The sequence below is a fragment of the Protopterus annectens genome, chromosome 6.part0 (assembly GCF_019279795.1).
Source record: "Protopterus annectens isolate FY-2018-M chromosome 6.part0, PAN1.0, whole genome shotgun sequence".
NCBI classification, from domain to species: Eukaryota; Metazoa; Chordata; order Ceratodontiformes; family Protopteridae; genus Protopterus; species Protopterus annectens.
In genome coordinates, this window is record NC_056737.1 from 1,469,887,532 (window position 1) to 1,469,906,535 (window position 19,004).

Here is a 19,004-nt window from a genome sequence, read left to right on the forward strand (position 1 = left end):
ATCTCTGGCAAAGCATCGTAGTCTGTCGACCATGTCATCCCAGGCAGACAGATACTGGATCCCTTTAGAATGGCACCAGAAGCTTACCCAATTGTTGAAGTCAATCATTTTGTCCTTGTACTGCGGCATCATTCTGGGTTATGGCAGAATGCTACTCAGGGCTAGGGTCATACCTGCCTCAGCTACAAGATCGGAGAGCTCTTCCATGTCTCTTTTCATGTAGTCCAGGGAGGTACGTCTCAGGTCGTTCACACCAACATAGACAAGGAGTCATCTCCAATGCTGCAGGTGAGCTTGCCCCTGTTCTGATATTAGCTGTACCAAGTGGTATGACTAGCACTCATACAATCAACAGGCACTTGTACTAGAAAAGTTTTGGACAAAAGCTGATGCAGGAGTGAGGATTCTTACTTCTGATGTGGATAACAAACTTAAATTAGAGAAACACTGTTTAGCTTGAAAGCCAAAGATCTGTCATGAGAAGTCATCATTCTTTTTATTGAGATTTCAATGACATCTAACTAGTCAACTAAACTTTTCTGAACTGTAGATGGGTTGTATTATACATCCAGTACAGTGAATCATTTTGCCTTTTCATCCAATGAATGTAATGATTTACATGCATGCTTGAGTGTTTTTGCTCAGAAGACTGCAAAAATCAGCAGTGAAATCTTCTAAACTGTGTCTGATGGCATTCTTATAATGGAAATATGTTTTCAGAGGACTGTATTTAGTTGCAGTATAAAGCAATTATTCTATAAAATTCCTGAATCTTATTTTAACAGCTTATCCTACTTGCCTGTCTTTGTGATGTTCAGGGATGCAGCCCTTATGCAGCCCAAAAGACTGAGGTTCAGTACGTGGACCCAGCAATGGAACAGTCAGGCAGGGAGGGAGAGAAATGTAACAGCCCAGTAAGGAGGTAGGGAAATGGAACAGTCAGGCAGGAAGGGTGAGAAATGTAACAGCCTGGTAAGGAGGGAGGGAAATAGAACAGTCAGAAGGGGAGGGACAGAAATGGAACAGCCCAGCAAGGAGGGAAGGAAATGGAATAGTCAGGTGGTGGGGTAGAACAATCAAGTGGGGAGGGAGAGAAAAGAAGAGTTCTGACCAACTCACCTCACCCAGTGGGCATTGGGATGGTTGACCACACTTGAGGGCAGACAAATCTGGGGTGATTTCTTTTCTGGAGACTAGGAAAGATATCGCTCCTGTGTCCAGACAGAAATACAGGTAGATCTGGATTGTTTATATGGTAATACTTATCTCACAGAGGAAATACCACAATCAAAAAGGGTTGATATGACCCTGTGATTTTCCCAAATGTGGGAAACTCAAATGCATAATTGATGGTAGTGGAAGACTGTACTTGCTCTGTTACCTCAACTTAGGGGGAAGGATTGGCATTCTGGTAAAGGTCCTGAACTCACAGATACAAGGTACAGGGTTTGAGTATGACCTCTGGTTATTGTCTAGGCTTGTAATAATTTGAAGACTGATAGCTTAGTATTTACATAAGAACCTATGAAGCTATACACAGTACAGTCTCCATGATCAACCCACTGCATGACAAAGCAAATAGCATAGCCTAGTGTGCTGTAAAAATAAAAAGCAGCAATGGGGGTAAAAATGCCAAACCAGTCCTGATGATTACCTGAATGAAAGCCTCTCACTTTGTTGATGGTAATGAGCAGCAGGCATTTGGAGTCAAAACATAAAAAAAAATTGTTCATCCTACCTAGTATTACTACAAACTGATTTCTGCCTGACTAACTTTGATAACGAATGCATTTTTCTAATCTTTAAAATGGGCTATTTCCTATATCCTTTCTTAAGACTTTTTCTAAATGTATGAAACCTGAAGAGACAATTTCATATGTAAGACCTATGTCAATGAATGTCATGTTGTAATGAAACTGAGAAAGTGTTTTATATTCAGTTGAAATCATATTTAGCATTTTGTCAGAATGCTAATGACCTCATAGTTGAGAGGAACCAACAGTTATTTTCAAACGTGGTCTATGTCTGTCATCAGCTGTGATGCGTGATGTTTAGTGTTAGTGTTTGCAGTTCTACTGTAGCCTTTCTACTGTACTTTTGGAGTACTATACATGTTGTATGACACACAAAATTAATGTCAGGACTGACAATATGGGGTCATGATCAGGCACATATAGATGCATATATGATTCATTGTGCCTTGCCTTTCCATGTTATTATTTAAGATACAAACACTCTGAAATTTCTTTAAAGCTAAACCACCTTATTTTTCTTTCAAAATATTGTTTGAATCTGGTACCATTAATTTTGAGTATCATATAACATGAATTCATTTAATGGTATTTACCCACATGGATTATCAGGAAAGTTAACAATGACATTGACTACTTCATTATGTCCAAAATTTCATATTCAGGGGATTGAATTTTTCATGTTTTGCTATATTATAGTTTAACATTAACATACTGGTGTTTGGAGTCTTTTTTTTTTTTTTGCTACAAACTAGTTATATATTTAGAAATACAAAGCAAAGAAAGATGCAATGAGCTGCATAGTAATATAATTCATGAATATCATATGCTTAATAAATTTAAATATTAGAGTCAAGTATGTATAGTATAAGACAGGCCTGATAAAGTAATGTTATAAGAACATGAGTCTAGTGTTTTGGAGTTTGGGTGTTTATATTATTGGATCCCTGTGGTGCTATTCTCAGCATTTAAGATTTTAATCATTTATTAATCTGATCATGACAAGGGTCATATATGTTATACGGACATTTTGATGCCCCTTTCTCCTGTTTATGACCTTTACTCAGCCAATAGGGTGCTGCCATTAATTCCAAGGATTGGTGTCAAGACCTCATTATAGTGGCCTTTTATCTACCATTCCATTTTCTTGTGGAATATATGTACCTGTTATATTTAAGCACAAAACTCATTGAACGTTTAAGGGTACCATTAAAAATACTTTGCTAAATGCAGTTTTATGGCTTATGAACACTTTATAATGCTCTACTGATCTACTGGAATTGTTTTTAAACAGAAGTTGTATTATAGCAATTTAATGAAATAAACTAAATTAAACTAAAATAAATGAAGCCGACTGTTGAACAGAATCCTCCACAATAATTTGGTTTATCAACAACTTAATTTAAGCTGCATGTTCTGAGACACCTACAGAATACAAATCAGAAAATACAACTTCTTGTTTTGTAGAATTTTCCATACACTTCTTAATAAGCTGATTGTTTGCAAGCTACATCATAATCATTGAGTCAAAGAAATGCACAAAGTAAAACCTGTTGATGTACCATCAAAAAGCCATACAGCAACCTTTAAATGACATATTAATCAGGCTTTAATGCAATAACATAAACACTAAGTTATACATCAGGATTTTTTTCAAATAACATGTATAATAAATTTGTTTTATTACCTAGTTTTGAATACATTTTTACAGCTACTTTATACATACTTTTCTAGAAAATAACCAATGTATAAATAAATACATAGCCTATATGATTAATCAAAATACTGCACGCTAATAGAAAGATGACCACATGAATAATGTTGTCATCATCTTTTAAATTTATTTCATTGTGGAAGGCCTTATATATGGTGTTTTACATTTTGCAAAAAAAACAGATTACATCTCAAGGAGACAAGGGCATCTGCCCGTTTATTGGTATGAGTATGTGTTTCTGGCTTAATAAAGGGATTCATTGCTCAACTTTGTTCCATGTTATTTTAAAGCAGACTAATTAAAAGCTCAGATAACTGTATGGCATTACAAGTTTAGTAATTTAATTACATACGATTTGTGACTAAGAAAACATTCTTTAAATTACATGTTAAATAAAAGCAAAGAACTTGGATGATAATATTTTATTACAAGGAGATAATGAATCTAATTAAGTAGTTATTCAAGTCATAAGATGGTGAACATAATAAGGATACTGAAATATGATTAATGATTCATTTTGGAACAAACCAGAATACAGACCCTGAAGATAAAATACATCCCAGTGTAGCTGGTAAAGAGGTTTATATATTTATAGATTCACTGCCGTTTTCTCATGTGATGCATAATCAGTGGAAAGTGATGATTTATGAAGACAAACTACATTCTTGTGCATAATTTGAAATGCAGATGCATTTTATGGAAATTGTAAGCTTCCAGCTGCATTATTTCTTACATACATGATGACATTTTGAATTCCACTATAATCCTGCAGTATCACTACTCATGCATTGTTAAGCTAAGTACTTACAGCAGATCTCTGGGTCCTCATCACTGCCATCTAAACAGTCATCATCCCCATCACACTTCCACCTTTTCAAAATACATTGATGATTTCTGCACTGAAATTCTTCTGGTTTGCAGAACAGAGGCAATTCACCACCAGGGAATGCTATAAGGTCAAAATATAAATATAATTGACAATAAACTCTTTTTGTAAATATGTAAATATATTTTTAGTCTGTAAAAGTATTGATATGTATATATTATGTGTTTGCATTTCTGCTTTGTCTCACTAACATTCTTGTATAACTAATTTTGACCATATTTTTGATTCAAATGTTTGATTCTCTGTAAACTGTTTCTGTTTTTTTGAAGCTTTTCTCCTCAGGTCTCCAATGGAAATAGGACACAAGCCCAGCTGGACCAACCTGGTTAACAAATGCCAATAAATAAATAATGAGATAAATAAACAAACAAATAAATGAATAAATAAACATAAACCAGTTTAAAATATTATCATGTTTTGAGCATTGCAGATAAACTGAAAAACTAATAAGTACATTATAATCCATTAGAAACAATTTTCAAACTCTTATACACACTAAGACCGTTTGAAAAAAAAATAAGTGCAACTGCCAACAGATACCAATTGAAGGTGCAATGCTTGAATTATATGACCTCCTTCACAGACTGTATTACAAAGTAAGTGCAGAATGGAAATAAGGTAGGCAAGAAATAAATATTCATGGTGGCTTTTTACATGTACAAACCTGATTTATAACTATGCTGTCATGACCTATGCACTATTAGGAGGAGACACAAAGGGAGATTAGATGTTGTAGCTATTTTCAAGCACCTCAATCACCAGAACAGGAAAGAGAAACAATGTCATACCCTATGCAAAGCAGAGGAAGTAGACAATCATATGAAAAAAACTGCAAGGGGAACAAAGGTGATCGTTTTAATGATATATTAAACGGAAACCTACATAATGCTGTGCAATCTTTTTACTTTTCTTATGCAGCTTTCCCTAGGAGTTGCAAAAATGTTTTCAAAATACCACGTGATACCAAATGTCTGTGATGGTACCCTAACTTTGCCATACAGCCTTTGTGTAGGTGAGGTTAGTGAGCAATATTATAGCCTTGTGTGAAATAACTGATGATAATGTTTAGAGCAAGATACGGGAATGGAACTTAGTAGAAGGCAGTAATAATAATAAAAGGATCAGAATAAAATAGCATTATTCAAGGTTTTTGCCAGACAGTATAATCTGAACATGTCTGGAATAGGGACTTAATGTTGTTGTGCTTCAGCAGTTGTCAGAAGAACAACGATTTGTCCCTTACAAATATGAAGTTTTCTATATTAGTATTTACATTTGTGAGCACAGTTAGGTGTGTAAATGGACTGAAATACACCAAGAAGTTTGAGGACCATTACATTAATGTTTTAAAATTTTTGGGATACAGTTTAGACTGAATACAAAGGTGGCCTTAAGTTATTTGCAGAGTTGTTGTAATGGCATCACACAAACAGACCAGATTTAAATGGTCAAGAATATGAAAGTTCCTAAGTATAGCTTTTAATATTAATGGCATTCACAATGTAACAAGAAGCAGCTGGTTTCAACATTTCTGTCAGTCAGAGAATAAACCTATATCCGTTAATCTGTCTTTTGTATGTATATGTGGCAATGTATCTAGCAAGTGTATATTTCATCTACCAGTGTTAAAGACTTCTGTGGTCCTAAAAATTATTTTTAGATTTTATGCTTCAAAGTCTCTGACTATATTTATAGCATATTTGCAAAATCTAACCATACAAACAGGGTAGAGATTAATTTCTGGAAAAATACGATGATCAGCAACACAAATTCTACTTTTAATTGATATAAATCATTTGAGGCAGTATTACACTAGCAGAAACAATATTAAGAACATGGATACTATTCTGGAATTCAAAATCAAATGTGCTGCATAGCAAAGTCATACAGCAGTTAGAGTTACCAGTTCAAATGGCATGTTCATTCCAGTTTGCGTCTTGGCTTAGTTGACTTATATGTCTCATCCTCACTGTGTCTTAATGAGTTTTTACTGGATGCTTTGGTTTCCTTCCACATCCCAACAAGGAACTGTTATTCTTCTAGCATACATGAAGGTGAGTGGTCTGTGTTTGTGAATGTGTAAATGCGTGTGTGTGTGTGTGTGTGTGTGTGTGTGTGTGTGTGTGTGTGTGTGTGTGTGTGTGTGTGCATGTGCGTGCGTGTGTGTGTGCAAATGTCTGCACGTGTGTTTGTGTGTGTGTATGTGAGTCTTTGCATCAGTGTATGCATCCTGTAATAAGACATTCCCCATTCAGGACTGATTCTACTCCTTCTACCCACAGGATCAGTCACCCTCATGACCATGAATCAGCCTAAACAGGGAACTGGAGAATGAATGAATACAAACTGACTGTACATCTGTATTTGGAAATCAGGCTTGATTTTGAATAAGGGTTAAGTCTAAACCTTACAAATAAATCTCCACTTGTTGCTTCCATTTGGAATTACAATGTTTAAATATTTCCAATATCTATATATACCAGGTATGGAGAACAGTAATTAGGTTTTAGCTTGATGCTACAAGCCAGCTACATAAGTTTGCACTTATTTTCTCAGGTTGGTGGAAATCAGTTCAATAACCCTAGCAGCTCGGACTGAAAACTGTAAAAAAATCAGTTTCCTTTAGTCTCTGCACAACATAGCTCCTCTACTGTTACCAAAAGGACTACAAGTATGCAGGAAGTACATAAGTATTGCTTTTCTTAGATACTATTACAAGTTTCATTAGGCCATGTAGCGACTGTCGTGTGCTTACCAAAAACATCTTGTGCAATACAAATTTATTCCAGAAATTTAGGCTCACAAGAAAAAAAACCCATGGAAGGTTCTATGTTGATAAAATAGAAAAAAAAATAGCTGAACATTTTCTTAGTTTTTATAAAAAAGATGCATCTGTTTTTTATGTTAATATTTTAAAACAAGTTGAACTAGATTTCAGAGGGGCTATATCACTAGACTTTTTACTAATGCGTTAGGATGTTGTATGTTTCCCAAAATTTAATTATGTTAAATATGAAATCCTTAATTTTAAGAGGCTTTTAAATGTTAATTGTTTGATTGATTATGTTTTGTTACACTGTGTAAAAAGTGCCATTTTGTTTCATTTTCACTCCCTTGAAGATATTATTGTGGAGGTGCTACAAGTTTTAGAACATTATTTTAATATAGTAAAGTCCCTCTAGTGCCTTTTATTAGTCTTAACAGTTAGTTTAGTAAGAATAAATATCTAGAAAGTGTCTGCATGTTTGCACAATTGATAAAACAGCCTGTACTAACAGATAATAATTTGCAAAAGGTGATATATTTGCCAAAAACAACAAACTATATAAACAATGATGTAGTATGTCTTGTCTTGTCTCCCCAGACTAAAATGTAGAGCCATGTCAAGCACGATATAAAGGTTATACTGCACCAATAATTATCTGATGTCAATATATCCCAGGAAGTAAAACACATGTTATGCCAATGTAAAAGTGATGCAGTGGGGCATGACTATTACCTTCCCTCTGCAAGGCAGGAAAGATATATGTGAGATGTTATCCTTACCTAAGGTAACAGGGCCCCTGTGACTACTGTTGGTATGTGACTGCACTTGAATTCTTCCATCATTCTTGACTTTTGCTATTATTCTCCTACAGTTTGTTTTATTTTACAGTTTTGTTGGAAAGACTTTGCTATAGACTGCTGTGAAGGGAAAGGTCAGTTTGCTTTTGTTTTTTTTTGTTTTTTTTTTTGTAATTTGCATGTTTAATACTTTGTATTTTCTTTACCCAGTGTTTTACTTGTATTCTCCTTTCAACTGCATATTTAAACTAGGAAAGAGAACACAGCAGTGTCTCTTTTGAGCAACTAATCTCTATAGTTGCCTGCCCCTTATGTTAATTTGAACAAATATTCCCTTCCGTCTTCTCTTACATTGGCTATTGTTAGTAAGCACAACATTCTCATTTTTGTGAAATCACTCCTTTCAGCTATTTACATTTATTGACCAGTCTACTACTTTCCATTGAGCCAGAATGCTAATTGCTCACCCCCTTCCAATCTGTCTTACTCTTAAAATTAGTGACTCTCCCCTTAGATTGCTAAAGCTTGAGTTACCCCTTCTTTCATATCTAACTACTCAGCTCACACTGCAACCCTTAGGATATTAACTCATTTTTCCATCTTACCTTTAAAAACTGCAAAATCTAGGCCAAGATCACCAATTATTGGAAAGCCCACATCCAATCTCTCAGTAGTTATCTTCAGATTAGTGCTTCTTTTTTGCTCTGGGTGCTGTGTGTCTGCTCCAAATGCTTTGGTTTCCTTTCATATCCCAAAAAAGGAACTGATGTTCTTCTAGCATACATGAAGGTGAGTGGGCTGTGTATGTGAATGTGTGTGTGTGTGTGTCATTTATTCATATTACCTTTAAAAACTTCAACATCTAGTCCAAGATCATCAATTATTAGGAAAAACACACCCCATCTCTTAGTAGTCATCTTCATAGCATAGGGACATTATTTCCTGGAAACTGATTATCACCAGAAAGCCTGAAAATGGCTTCATAGGCGCCAGACTGGAATTTATGTTTATATTTTGACCCTGGTGAGAGAAGGAGCGCAGACCTTCAATTCTTGAGTGTAACTGATTGGGACAGTGATTGTCTTCAAGGCATCTACCAGGAAAAGACTACAACAAGCATACAGACTCCTGCATCATATCAGACAAGATCGTTGATCACCAAAGAGCCTATAGCTTGCTTCTCATCTTGGGACTGGTGCTTCTGCTTTGCTTATGATAAGAGGAGAAGCAAAGGGGAATTGTATCCCAGAAATATGAAGCTGTATTGTGACCAGCACTACTTGTAGCCAGGCAATGGCCAATCAGGTGAATCCCTTCTTTTCCTCATTGCTGACGAAGCTAATTCTTTCTTTTAGTAAGTTCTTTGTTATTATCTGTTGTCTAACCTAATTTCAGAGTATCACAGTAATAACTCATCCATAAATCATCAGAGTTTGTTTTAGTAGTTTCCTCTCAGTTGTTTGTCAGTGCCCTGTATAGATGCAGGCACCATGAGTTGACATCTTTTCTGTAAAAGCATTCTTTAAATTTTACCAATAACTAGTTGTACACAGGACTACTTGTTTGCAGTTGCAATACTGCCTCCAGAGTCAGAAAACAGATAATCCTGAAATTATTTATATTCTCACCACAACTGTCTAAATAATAGAAAGGGGCTGCTGCCATGGATATGAACTTTCCCACTCTCTTCCTTACTAGCTTGGTGCATACGGGAATCCTGGGGCATGTTTACTGACAGTCAGCTAATTTTCAAACAAACTGATAAGGTACGAAAGAGACATATTAACACAATGTCACTGGAGGCAAAGCTCTCAGATAAAAGCACGCTTAATGTCAATCATTTTGCCAGTAGTACACATGCTGCACCCATCACACATAGTTCAAAGGAGACACATAGACCCACACATGCTGAGGCAGTTAAATGTAACCTTTCTAAGCCCCAAAGGACCTCCTAGCCAAAGCAGATATAACAAATACCCCGAGTAGCAGTGAATTCACTCTTTTAAAACAACACCCACATTAATACATTCAGCACATCTATGGAGCCTCCATTTCTAAGCCTATAAGGCAAGACATCACACAATCCAACATTCTGCTTATTAGAAACTCCATTGTCAGATACACTGATGTCCCTATCATCAGGTGGGGTAAGGAAAAAGTCACGGGCCATTGCTTATTAGGGTCTAGGATTCATCACATTATACATGCACTCATGTCATTGGACAACAAGTACTAGTATTACTCAGCCATAGTCCATGTTGATATAAATGACTTGAGACATACCCTCTAGGTTACATGAAGAAAAATGCCTTGGAGCTTTTGGAATATGTGTCCCAGTCTGACATGAGCGTAGCATTGAGCAGCATTTTACTTTCATCAAGGATGATGCCACAATATGAACAGAATATGACTGACTTTAATATCTGGTTAGTTTCTCATGTCATTATAAGGAGTGCAGTATTTTTCAACATGGAAAGAAATGGTGAACAAGCCATGTTGCATTGCCAGAGAACATCTTCACCTCTTCTTTCCAGGCTTTTGAACAGTAGTTGAAGTATTGTTCTCCCCATAGTGTCCTTTTTAGGCAATGCCTAAGTGAAGGTGCTTCTAATATAGCATCAAAATCAAGAAAATCGAAAGCTGTTACTGCTCACTGCTAGGAGTCTAAACAAAAAACTCCACTCCCTACAAGCTGTCCTCACCCTAGAGAATTCTAACATCTGTGCAGTCACTTAGACATGGCATAAATCCACAGAGCGCATACCGACAGTGAACGATTATAATGCCTTCCACACATTTAGACCAGCTACCACACAGACAGGGACTAAAGATGGAGGTGTTTTAATTTGCATCAAAAACAAATATACCTCAAGGCTAGTCAAACAGGATGATGCACTTGAACTCAATGTTCAAATCACCATAGGCAAAATCCCATACAACTTCCTTGCAAGCTACAGCTCCCCCTTTATGAAGGAGAAACCCATAGTATGTATTTAAGCTTATTGGAAACACCCAGCAGTCATCCCAATACTATATCTATGGGCAACATTAATTACCCTACTACTAAAGGGGAATCGTATACATCAGCAAACATGCAAGCACAGAGATTCTTGGATTTTATAAACACAAACTCCCAGACCAGATTGTTAATGCTTCTACCAGGAAAGCAAATACACTGGATCTGGTCCACACTAATATTGGAGAGTAATGCACATCCTCTAGTGTAATGTCTTTTCTGGTAGCATCAGACCATAAAATGGTCCCCTTTGAACTAAAAATAAAGCCCAAAATCCCAGCTAACCCTAGAATGATGAGGAACTACTGTAGGGCTAACCCCTACTATTAACTGACAATCTGTCAAAATTTCAAGCCCCCATAAACCTGGGATCACTGCTACCTATGTAGAACTAACCACAGAAACCCTATACAAGCATGCCAATAGCTGCATAGAGGCCACTGTATTCACCAGGGAGAAGTACAGAACTAACTCAAAAAACAATCCACCCTGGTGGAATCACATCATCAGTAGGCTGTAAAACAGAAGATAGAAATCATGCAAAAATTAGGAGGTGTAGCACCCAGCAGGATAAAAGCAGTTTTGTTCAACTAAACACATAACTCAAGAGAGAAAAATAAAGTCTATCTCTCAAGACAAGGACAACCACAATGCATTATTTAGCTATGTCTGTAGCCTCAAAGGCAATACCCAATTGTGTGCATAGCTCATTGTTAATAGAGTCACCTATACTGAGCCAAAAGATATTAAAAACCTAATGGCAGACAAATCCACTTAAAACCGCTCTGGTCTCAACCTCCCCTCAGGATATACCATTAAATATAACTCTCTAAGGCCAAAAACACTGCATGGATGGGCCCAGACAATATCCCAGGATATCTTCCAGTTAGCATGAATCATGACTTATTAGGCCCTCTGGAATTGCTATCTCACCATAACCTCCAAAGAGGCTTTGTAGCTCATAAATAGAAAACAGCAAAAGTTATCATCTGCATTAAGATAGACCATCTACAGACCCTGGATACTACAAACCCATAATCATCACCACTAGTCTCATATGCAAAGCCAATGAAAGAATTATCATGAAAATGATAAATAATGACATGGGAAACCTCCAAACACTGGTCCCAACCCAATTCTGTTTGTCAAGGGCATGTCATGCCTACTGAACCTGGTGGACTTCATTGAGAAATCACCAAATCAATGGAAGATAGTAAAATGGTTCACACTACCTACCTTCATGTGGCCGAGGCATTTGATATAATACCTCACTTGGGTATTGTTGATAAACTTGAGAGGTTAGGTATAAACCCTTATGTTACCCAATGTTTAGCCAGCAGGCTCACTGATAGGACCCAGGAAGTTAGAAGTGAGGAGTCCACCTCTATAAAGAAAGCTCTCACAAGAGGACTGTTCCATGTTGACATTTACTTTTATGAAGTCAAGGCTAATGTCAAGAGCCTCTGGCTGACCATATTTGCAGATGATAGCAAATTAATGCATTCATTGAATCTGCCACCAAAACTAATGTTCTCCCGGAAAGGCGGATACAGAGAAATAACTTGTGTCAGAGCTGTGGACTCAAACTGAATGCCTGGAGATGCACAAAAGTATCCTTCAGATAATCCTCCACCACTGATATCTACCATTTTAATACATTACCCATAATAGCTGACCAAGTAGTCAGTGATTTGGGGACTCATGTAGACAGTAATCTAGCTTTTGACCATCACATGTCTACAGTATTGAGGCAATCATTCTGTTGTACATCTTATAAACAAAAGTGTGGCATCTAGGAACAAGGAGGTCATTGTCCAGTGTATTCAGCATTCATCAGACTTATCTTTGAGTGCAATGCCCCCTTTGATATGTACCTAACTAGTCATATCCAATAATTGGAACAGCCATGGAGGTTCCCCATGAAAAGAATACAGGGAATAGTAAGCCCTATGCAGACTGCCTCAAAGCCCTGTCCCTGTATTCTGTTTCCTACAGGCTGTTGAAGGGAGATCTATGGTTTGCATACAAGGCATTGCCAAAACCCACCCTAATAGACCTCCTGGTTATCTGCAAAACAAACAGCACCATAATTACCTATTCTAAAGGCTTAGATCTTACTTGTGATATAAATATGGCCTGCTGTAGAGACTGGTATGTATCTAAGAGATGACCTCTTCTCTGAACTGGCCTCCATATCCATGTGATGCAGAGTTCCTTCTTAACTCAATTCAAATGTAACATGGACAATTGGATGGTGAACAGGAAATTCATCACTGGTTTTGCACCTATGTCTCTAACATACACAGGCAGCTTGCAAATAGTCCATTTTCCAGGCCCTGCATGTAAATGGTTTATCTCACAAGCTCATGCTTATACTTATCAAGGGTACCAAAAGTTGTCAGAGATTTGGGATGCATGGCTAAGCCTAAAAATGCCCTATTGGTCATTAGCCTAGTGCACAGCTATGAAACTGTGAACCAGTGCCAGTAATCTGACCTTTAACCAAAATGTGGCCAAGGTACTAAGAAAATCATTCTATGTCACCCAGCTTATAAGTAAGGCTATGGCATTCAGGTCAAAGGAAGTCATGGTGCCACTTTATTTGGACTATATTGGACCCATTACTGAGTATAATGCCACCATCTACATGTATCTGACCAAACATATGCAACTTTTCAAATGACAACAAAGGTTCCTTACCAGGAGAATCCAGGGTATAAACACATTGTCCTATCTGGATCACCTCAAAGCTTTATCACAATACCCTGTCTCCTACAGGTTACTGAGAGGAAATCACCATGGAAATCTACATCTCACACACACCCCCGGCTAAGATATCCACTATGAAAAACTTCACCAAAGTTGACTTTGGACTCATAAAAACAGAAGTGGCTAACTTCACAGCACCCATGCCAATGGAAAATAGCTGTATGACTGCTGAATCATACACCAATGCACTGTACAAACATGTACATAAATGCAAGGAACTAGCCATAGCCAACAGAACCAAGAGGCCCTCCTCCAAAAAAAGGAAGCCAATCTTGTGGTCCCCTGCCATTAATAAACTCTACAACAGAAGGAAGAAACTGTTGCAGAAAAAGGTGAAGTCTCAAGACTGGAAAAATTCCCTTATTAGCCCCAACAAAAAATTGAGATCTCTCATCAAAACCTCCAAAGCCATCTATGAAGGCAGAATTGCAGCAGACACTAAAAACAACCACAAAGCCTTCTATAGTTATATCAAGAATCTCCATGGCAATACCCAGATTTGCTCTGAGTTACTGCACAGTGGTACCTCCTATACTGGGCCAACAGATATTGCCAACTTACTGGCTAACAGATTCAGTGCTAGGCTTACCCCTCTCTCCCCCCCTAAAGGACCAAATTCAATACCGGAAGAATGCCAAGCACCCAGCATTACTGCAGCACAGGTTAAAGCTGCATTGTCAAAGGCCAAGAATACAGCTTCCATGGGACTCAACAATATCCCTGGCTGTGTTCTACATGAATTACAAAGTGAACTGGCAACACATCTGTGTTCCCTGTTCACTCACAGCCTCACCTCAGGGTTTGTCCCTTCTGAATGGCACACTGTTACAGTCATCCTTCTCCGTAAAGGAGGAGTGACTACAGACCCTGAAAATCATTGCCTCATTAGCCAGATGAGTCCGATATGTAAGGCTATGGAGTGCATCATCATGGACCTAATTAACAAGCATATAGGAATCTCCAAACTCTAGATCCCACTCATACCTCTCAACCTCTTAGAGTAAGAAATCTGGACAAAACCATAAAAAAAGTGGTACAAATAGGAACAATTCTGAAATATTGCTCTTACAAACTTAGAAAGTTGATAGAATAACACGTTTTGCATTAGCATGAATTTTCTGAAAGGTATGAAGTCTAAAATTCAAATGTCTATTATTATTTTCTAACTTCAGTCTTTAATGATTTGCCACTAATTTGCCAAAAAGCCAAAATTTTATGAAAAATGGACCAAAAATATATGGCAAAAATCTGGAAATTCTGCAAAAATCTATACAGTTGAGAGGTATGATCCCAAGCAATTTGGTTTTGTGAAAGGTAGATTATGCCTGGTCGACCTGGTTGACTTCTCTGAGTCAGTCACCAGAGCTGTGGATGAGGGTAAGGCAGTTCACACAGCCTACCTCGATCTGGCCAAGACCTTTGATACCATTCCTCACTCAAGAATTATTGATAAAAATCACCAAACTAGGCATCAACCCCTATATTATTAGGTGGGTTACAGACTAGCTCACAGATAGAACCCACAGTGAGAATGTAGTGGACTCCAAGTCAGAGTTCAGACCAGTCATGAGTGTAGTCTCACAGGGATTGGTTCTTGGTCCTCTCCTGTTTGGTATGTACTTCTCAGAAGTCCAAGCCGACATGGAGGAACTCTGGCTGACCAAGTTCACAGATGACTGCAAGCTGGGAGCCAATATTAACTCGCCAAGTGATGCTGACATCCTGCAGAAAGGCCTCACTGAGACCAACGACTGCTGTCAAAACCATGGCCTTAAGCTTAATGCCAAAAAAATGCGTCGTCATCCCCTTTGGGAAAAACTCAGTTCCCATTAATTACCACATCGATGGGAGCCCACTGAACACTGAAGGTGTAATAAGAGATCTGGGGACACAGGTTGACAGCAACCTCTCCTTCGACCACCACACTGCCACTGTGGTCAGAAAGTCCTTCTATGCAGCACATCTCATTACCAAGGGTTTTGCATCCAGGAAGAAAGAGATCATCATTTCTCTCTACTCTTCCCTCATTAGACCAATCATAGAGTATAACGCTCTATTTGGTATGTCACTCCTAGACACCTGCAACAGCTGGAGAGGCCACAAAAGTATCTCAGGAAGAGGATCCCAGGCCTTAAACACATGTCCTACATGGACAGACTCAAAAAACCCAAACCCAAATCCCTCTGCACCACATGCTTCAGGGACTTCAGCCTCATTACCAGAATCAACAGATCATGCTGGAGGGGCAGTTTCATAACCCAGAAACTGCCCATGCTCTGGAATAGGCTTCCCATGCATGTCAAGCAGAGCACCTCACTGGCCCCCTTCAAGAGAAATCTTGATATTTGGATGGGAAATAGAAAGTTCACCCCGGGGATCACTCTAATGGCTCTTCTTGATAGAGGCACTGGGAACTGACATTGGGCGGCACAATGCCAGGGCACTTCTATGGGCTATGCTTTTAAAGGGTGCAGGACCATTAGCCTAGTACACACTAATGAACCTAAGAACCTATGCCTAGTATACAAGGCAACCTCAGATCCAGCTCTGATAGGCCTTTTACATATTTGAAAAAACAAATAAAATCAGAACCACTAGATCCAAGGACTTATATTTATATATAAGACATGTTGGTTCATAGGTTCATACTAGGCTATCTGCCCTAGGGCATTTATAAGCCTAGCCAGAATATGTTTGGCTTTCGCCACCCATTTTAAATTTATTTTGCTATGCCCTTTTTCGAGGTTAGTATACTGTGCCTCTGTCTAACAGTGACACAGAAGTGATACCCAGGGTAAACCTATGATCTCCCATCCACTCATTAAGATTTTCTTGAAGAGAGTCAATGAGGGACTCTGCCTAACCTGGACTGGGATTTTATTCCAGAGTGAAGGGAGCCTCTGGGTTATGAATCTGTCCCTCCAGCATGTCCTATTTATTTCAGTGCTGAGGTTCAAGTCTCTCGAGCGCGTAGCTCGATGGGATTTGGATTTTCTGAGGTGCAGCATGTCCATTAAATCCGGGTTGGACATGGCTTTATAAGTCAGGAACAGATCGCCTCTGAACAGGCGATATGCCACTGAGTAGAGCTGGAGTTTCTTTAATCGGGCAGCATATGGCATCTGTTTGAGCCCTTTGATCCTCTTGGTGAGGTACTTTTGGGGTCTTTCCAGTTGCTGCAGGTGTCTGGTAAGGTACATCCCAAAAGGGGCATTGTACTCAATTATGGGCCTGATGAGGGATGAGTAAAGAGGCACGATGACGTCCCCTGATCTAGATGTGAATCCCTTCATGATTAGGTGGGCTATATAAAATGTTTTTCTAACCACTTTGGCCACGTGGTTGTCAAATGAGAGATTGCTATCAACTTGGGTCCCCAGGTTCCTAATTACTTCTTCTGTACTTAATGGATTACCACCTATGTGGTAATTTGTGGATACTTTGTTTTTGCCAAAGGGGATGACTATACACTTTTTGGCATTTAGCTTGAGGCCATGGCTCTGGCACCAGTTGTCTGTTTCTATGAGGCCCTTTTGGAGGATGCTTGTGTCGGCTGGAGAGTCGATTATGGCACCCAGTTTGCAGTCATCTGTGAACTTGGTCAGCCACAGTCCTTCCATGTTGGCCTGTACCTCCAAGAAATATATACCGAACAAGAGAGGTCCCAGGACTGAGACTTGTGGGACACCACTTGTAACTGGTTTGGAGTCTGACATGGCTCCAGCAATTCTAACCATGTGGGTTCTGTCCTTGAGCCAATTTGCAATCCATCTAGTGACATAGGGGTTTATATTTAAGCTGGTGAGCTTATCTATAATGCCCGAGTGGGGTATTGTATCGAAGGCTTTTGCGAGGTCCAGGTAGGCTGTGTGGACCAGCTTCCCCTCGTCAATGGCCTTGGTGACTGTTTCAATGAAATCAACCAGGTTTAAGAGGCAGGATCTGCCCTTAACAAAGCTGAACTGGGTAGGATCCAGTGTTTGTAGGTCCCCAATATCTTTATTTATGAGGTCCATGATGATGAGATAGATATGTGTCTCAGAGGAGCCCCATGCTCTGGAACAGGCTCCCCATACAAGTGAAGTAGAGCCTGTCCCTAACCTTATTAAAGCATAACCTTGACAAATGGATGGGAAATCAGAAATCCATCCCTGGTCTGGACCCCATGTATCTGATAGTCAGAGGCAGGCAGTAATGCCCAAACTAACATACCCCCCCATGTAACCTCTAGAAACTTCCTAACTAACATACCTCCTTCTAATAAGTTACAGTGATAGGGGCACAGTTGGGTTGATTGCATGGCTAGGCTTATTAAGGCCCTATGTATGAACCTATGAACATTAAAGTATTTTTTTTTATTATTATTTTTAAATGTTCTTAGCTAGGGTCACTGACTGTAAAGGAATTAAACTAGTTAATCTGTGGGAAGAGCTGAAAAGATTTAGGGCAATCAGAACAAAAAGTACTTAAACATTGTATTCCTGTAATGCCTTCCCCATGTCAGACATTCCTACAAAATAAATTCTAAATCCAATTTGGACAACATCAGGTTTGCACTATTCAGTGCTAAGTTTCTAATTAGAAAGATGTCTGAACATATGTCCCTCCTGCAACTGAAACACATTTACATTTGTATTTTTACTAAAACATTGTTTCGCTGCTGTGACAGCACTCCTTCTATACCATGGTTTAGCAACTGGAATTCTTTCAGGCCCTTGTTTTACTCTTATACATTTCATGCCCTATTCCATCTAGGCCTGCAGCCAAAGCTGTATTAACTTGTCTTAATACTTTATCTAATGCATTTAAAGAAATCTCTTTTTCTAACTCTTTCATTTCTTTGTTGTTAACTTTTTTTTACTTTCCATGTTTTTTCACACTACTTTCTTTTTTCTTTTGTGCACATATTGTACCACACTCTTCATAATCTTTCACTGAGTTCTTTCAATTTCTCTGTTTACATTTTTTTTCTCTCATCACACTGTCTTCCTTTAGTAATCTGCTTCAGTAACTTGACACCACTTCTCTTTTTCTTTGTAAAAATATCTTTACTTATAAAACAATTATTGCATTTTTCTTGATGTCTTTTGTATACATTTTCTCCATTGTCAAAATACTTTGTCATTATGTTCTAAATCTTCCAATGATTCATTATATGTTCTTTTATATTTTTCTTTCTCTACTTTTCTCAAGTTATATTGCCACTAAAAAAACATTTTTTTATAGTTTTCCTTAAACATCATCCACCATTCAGACCATTTTTTTTAAATGTTCGCTTTCTACAACTGTATTGTTAATCAGTTT

At 38.2% G+C, this 19,004-nt stretch overlaps 1 protein-coding gene and 1 pseudogene across 1 annotated transcript in view; one reads left to right on the forward strand and one right to left on the reverse strand.

Moving 5' to 3' along the window:
* Window positions 1-19,004, reverse strand: part of LRP1B (LDL receptor related protein 1B) — a gene marked incomplete at its 5' end in the record, with an annotated part of 5,941,474 nt that overhangs the window by 4,882,293 nt on the left and 1,040,177 nt on the right. Inside the window, one exon of the mRNA XM_044073672.1 lies at window positions 4,274-4,387. Coding sequence (XP_043929607.1) covers window positions 4,274-4,387 — 114 coding nt within the window. The remainder of the gene's footprint in view (window positions 1-4,273; window positions 4,388-19,004) is intronic.
* LOC122805073 lies at window positions 1,259-1,384 on the forward strand (annotated as a pseudogene).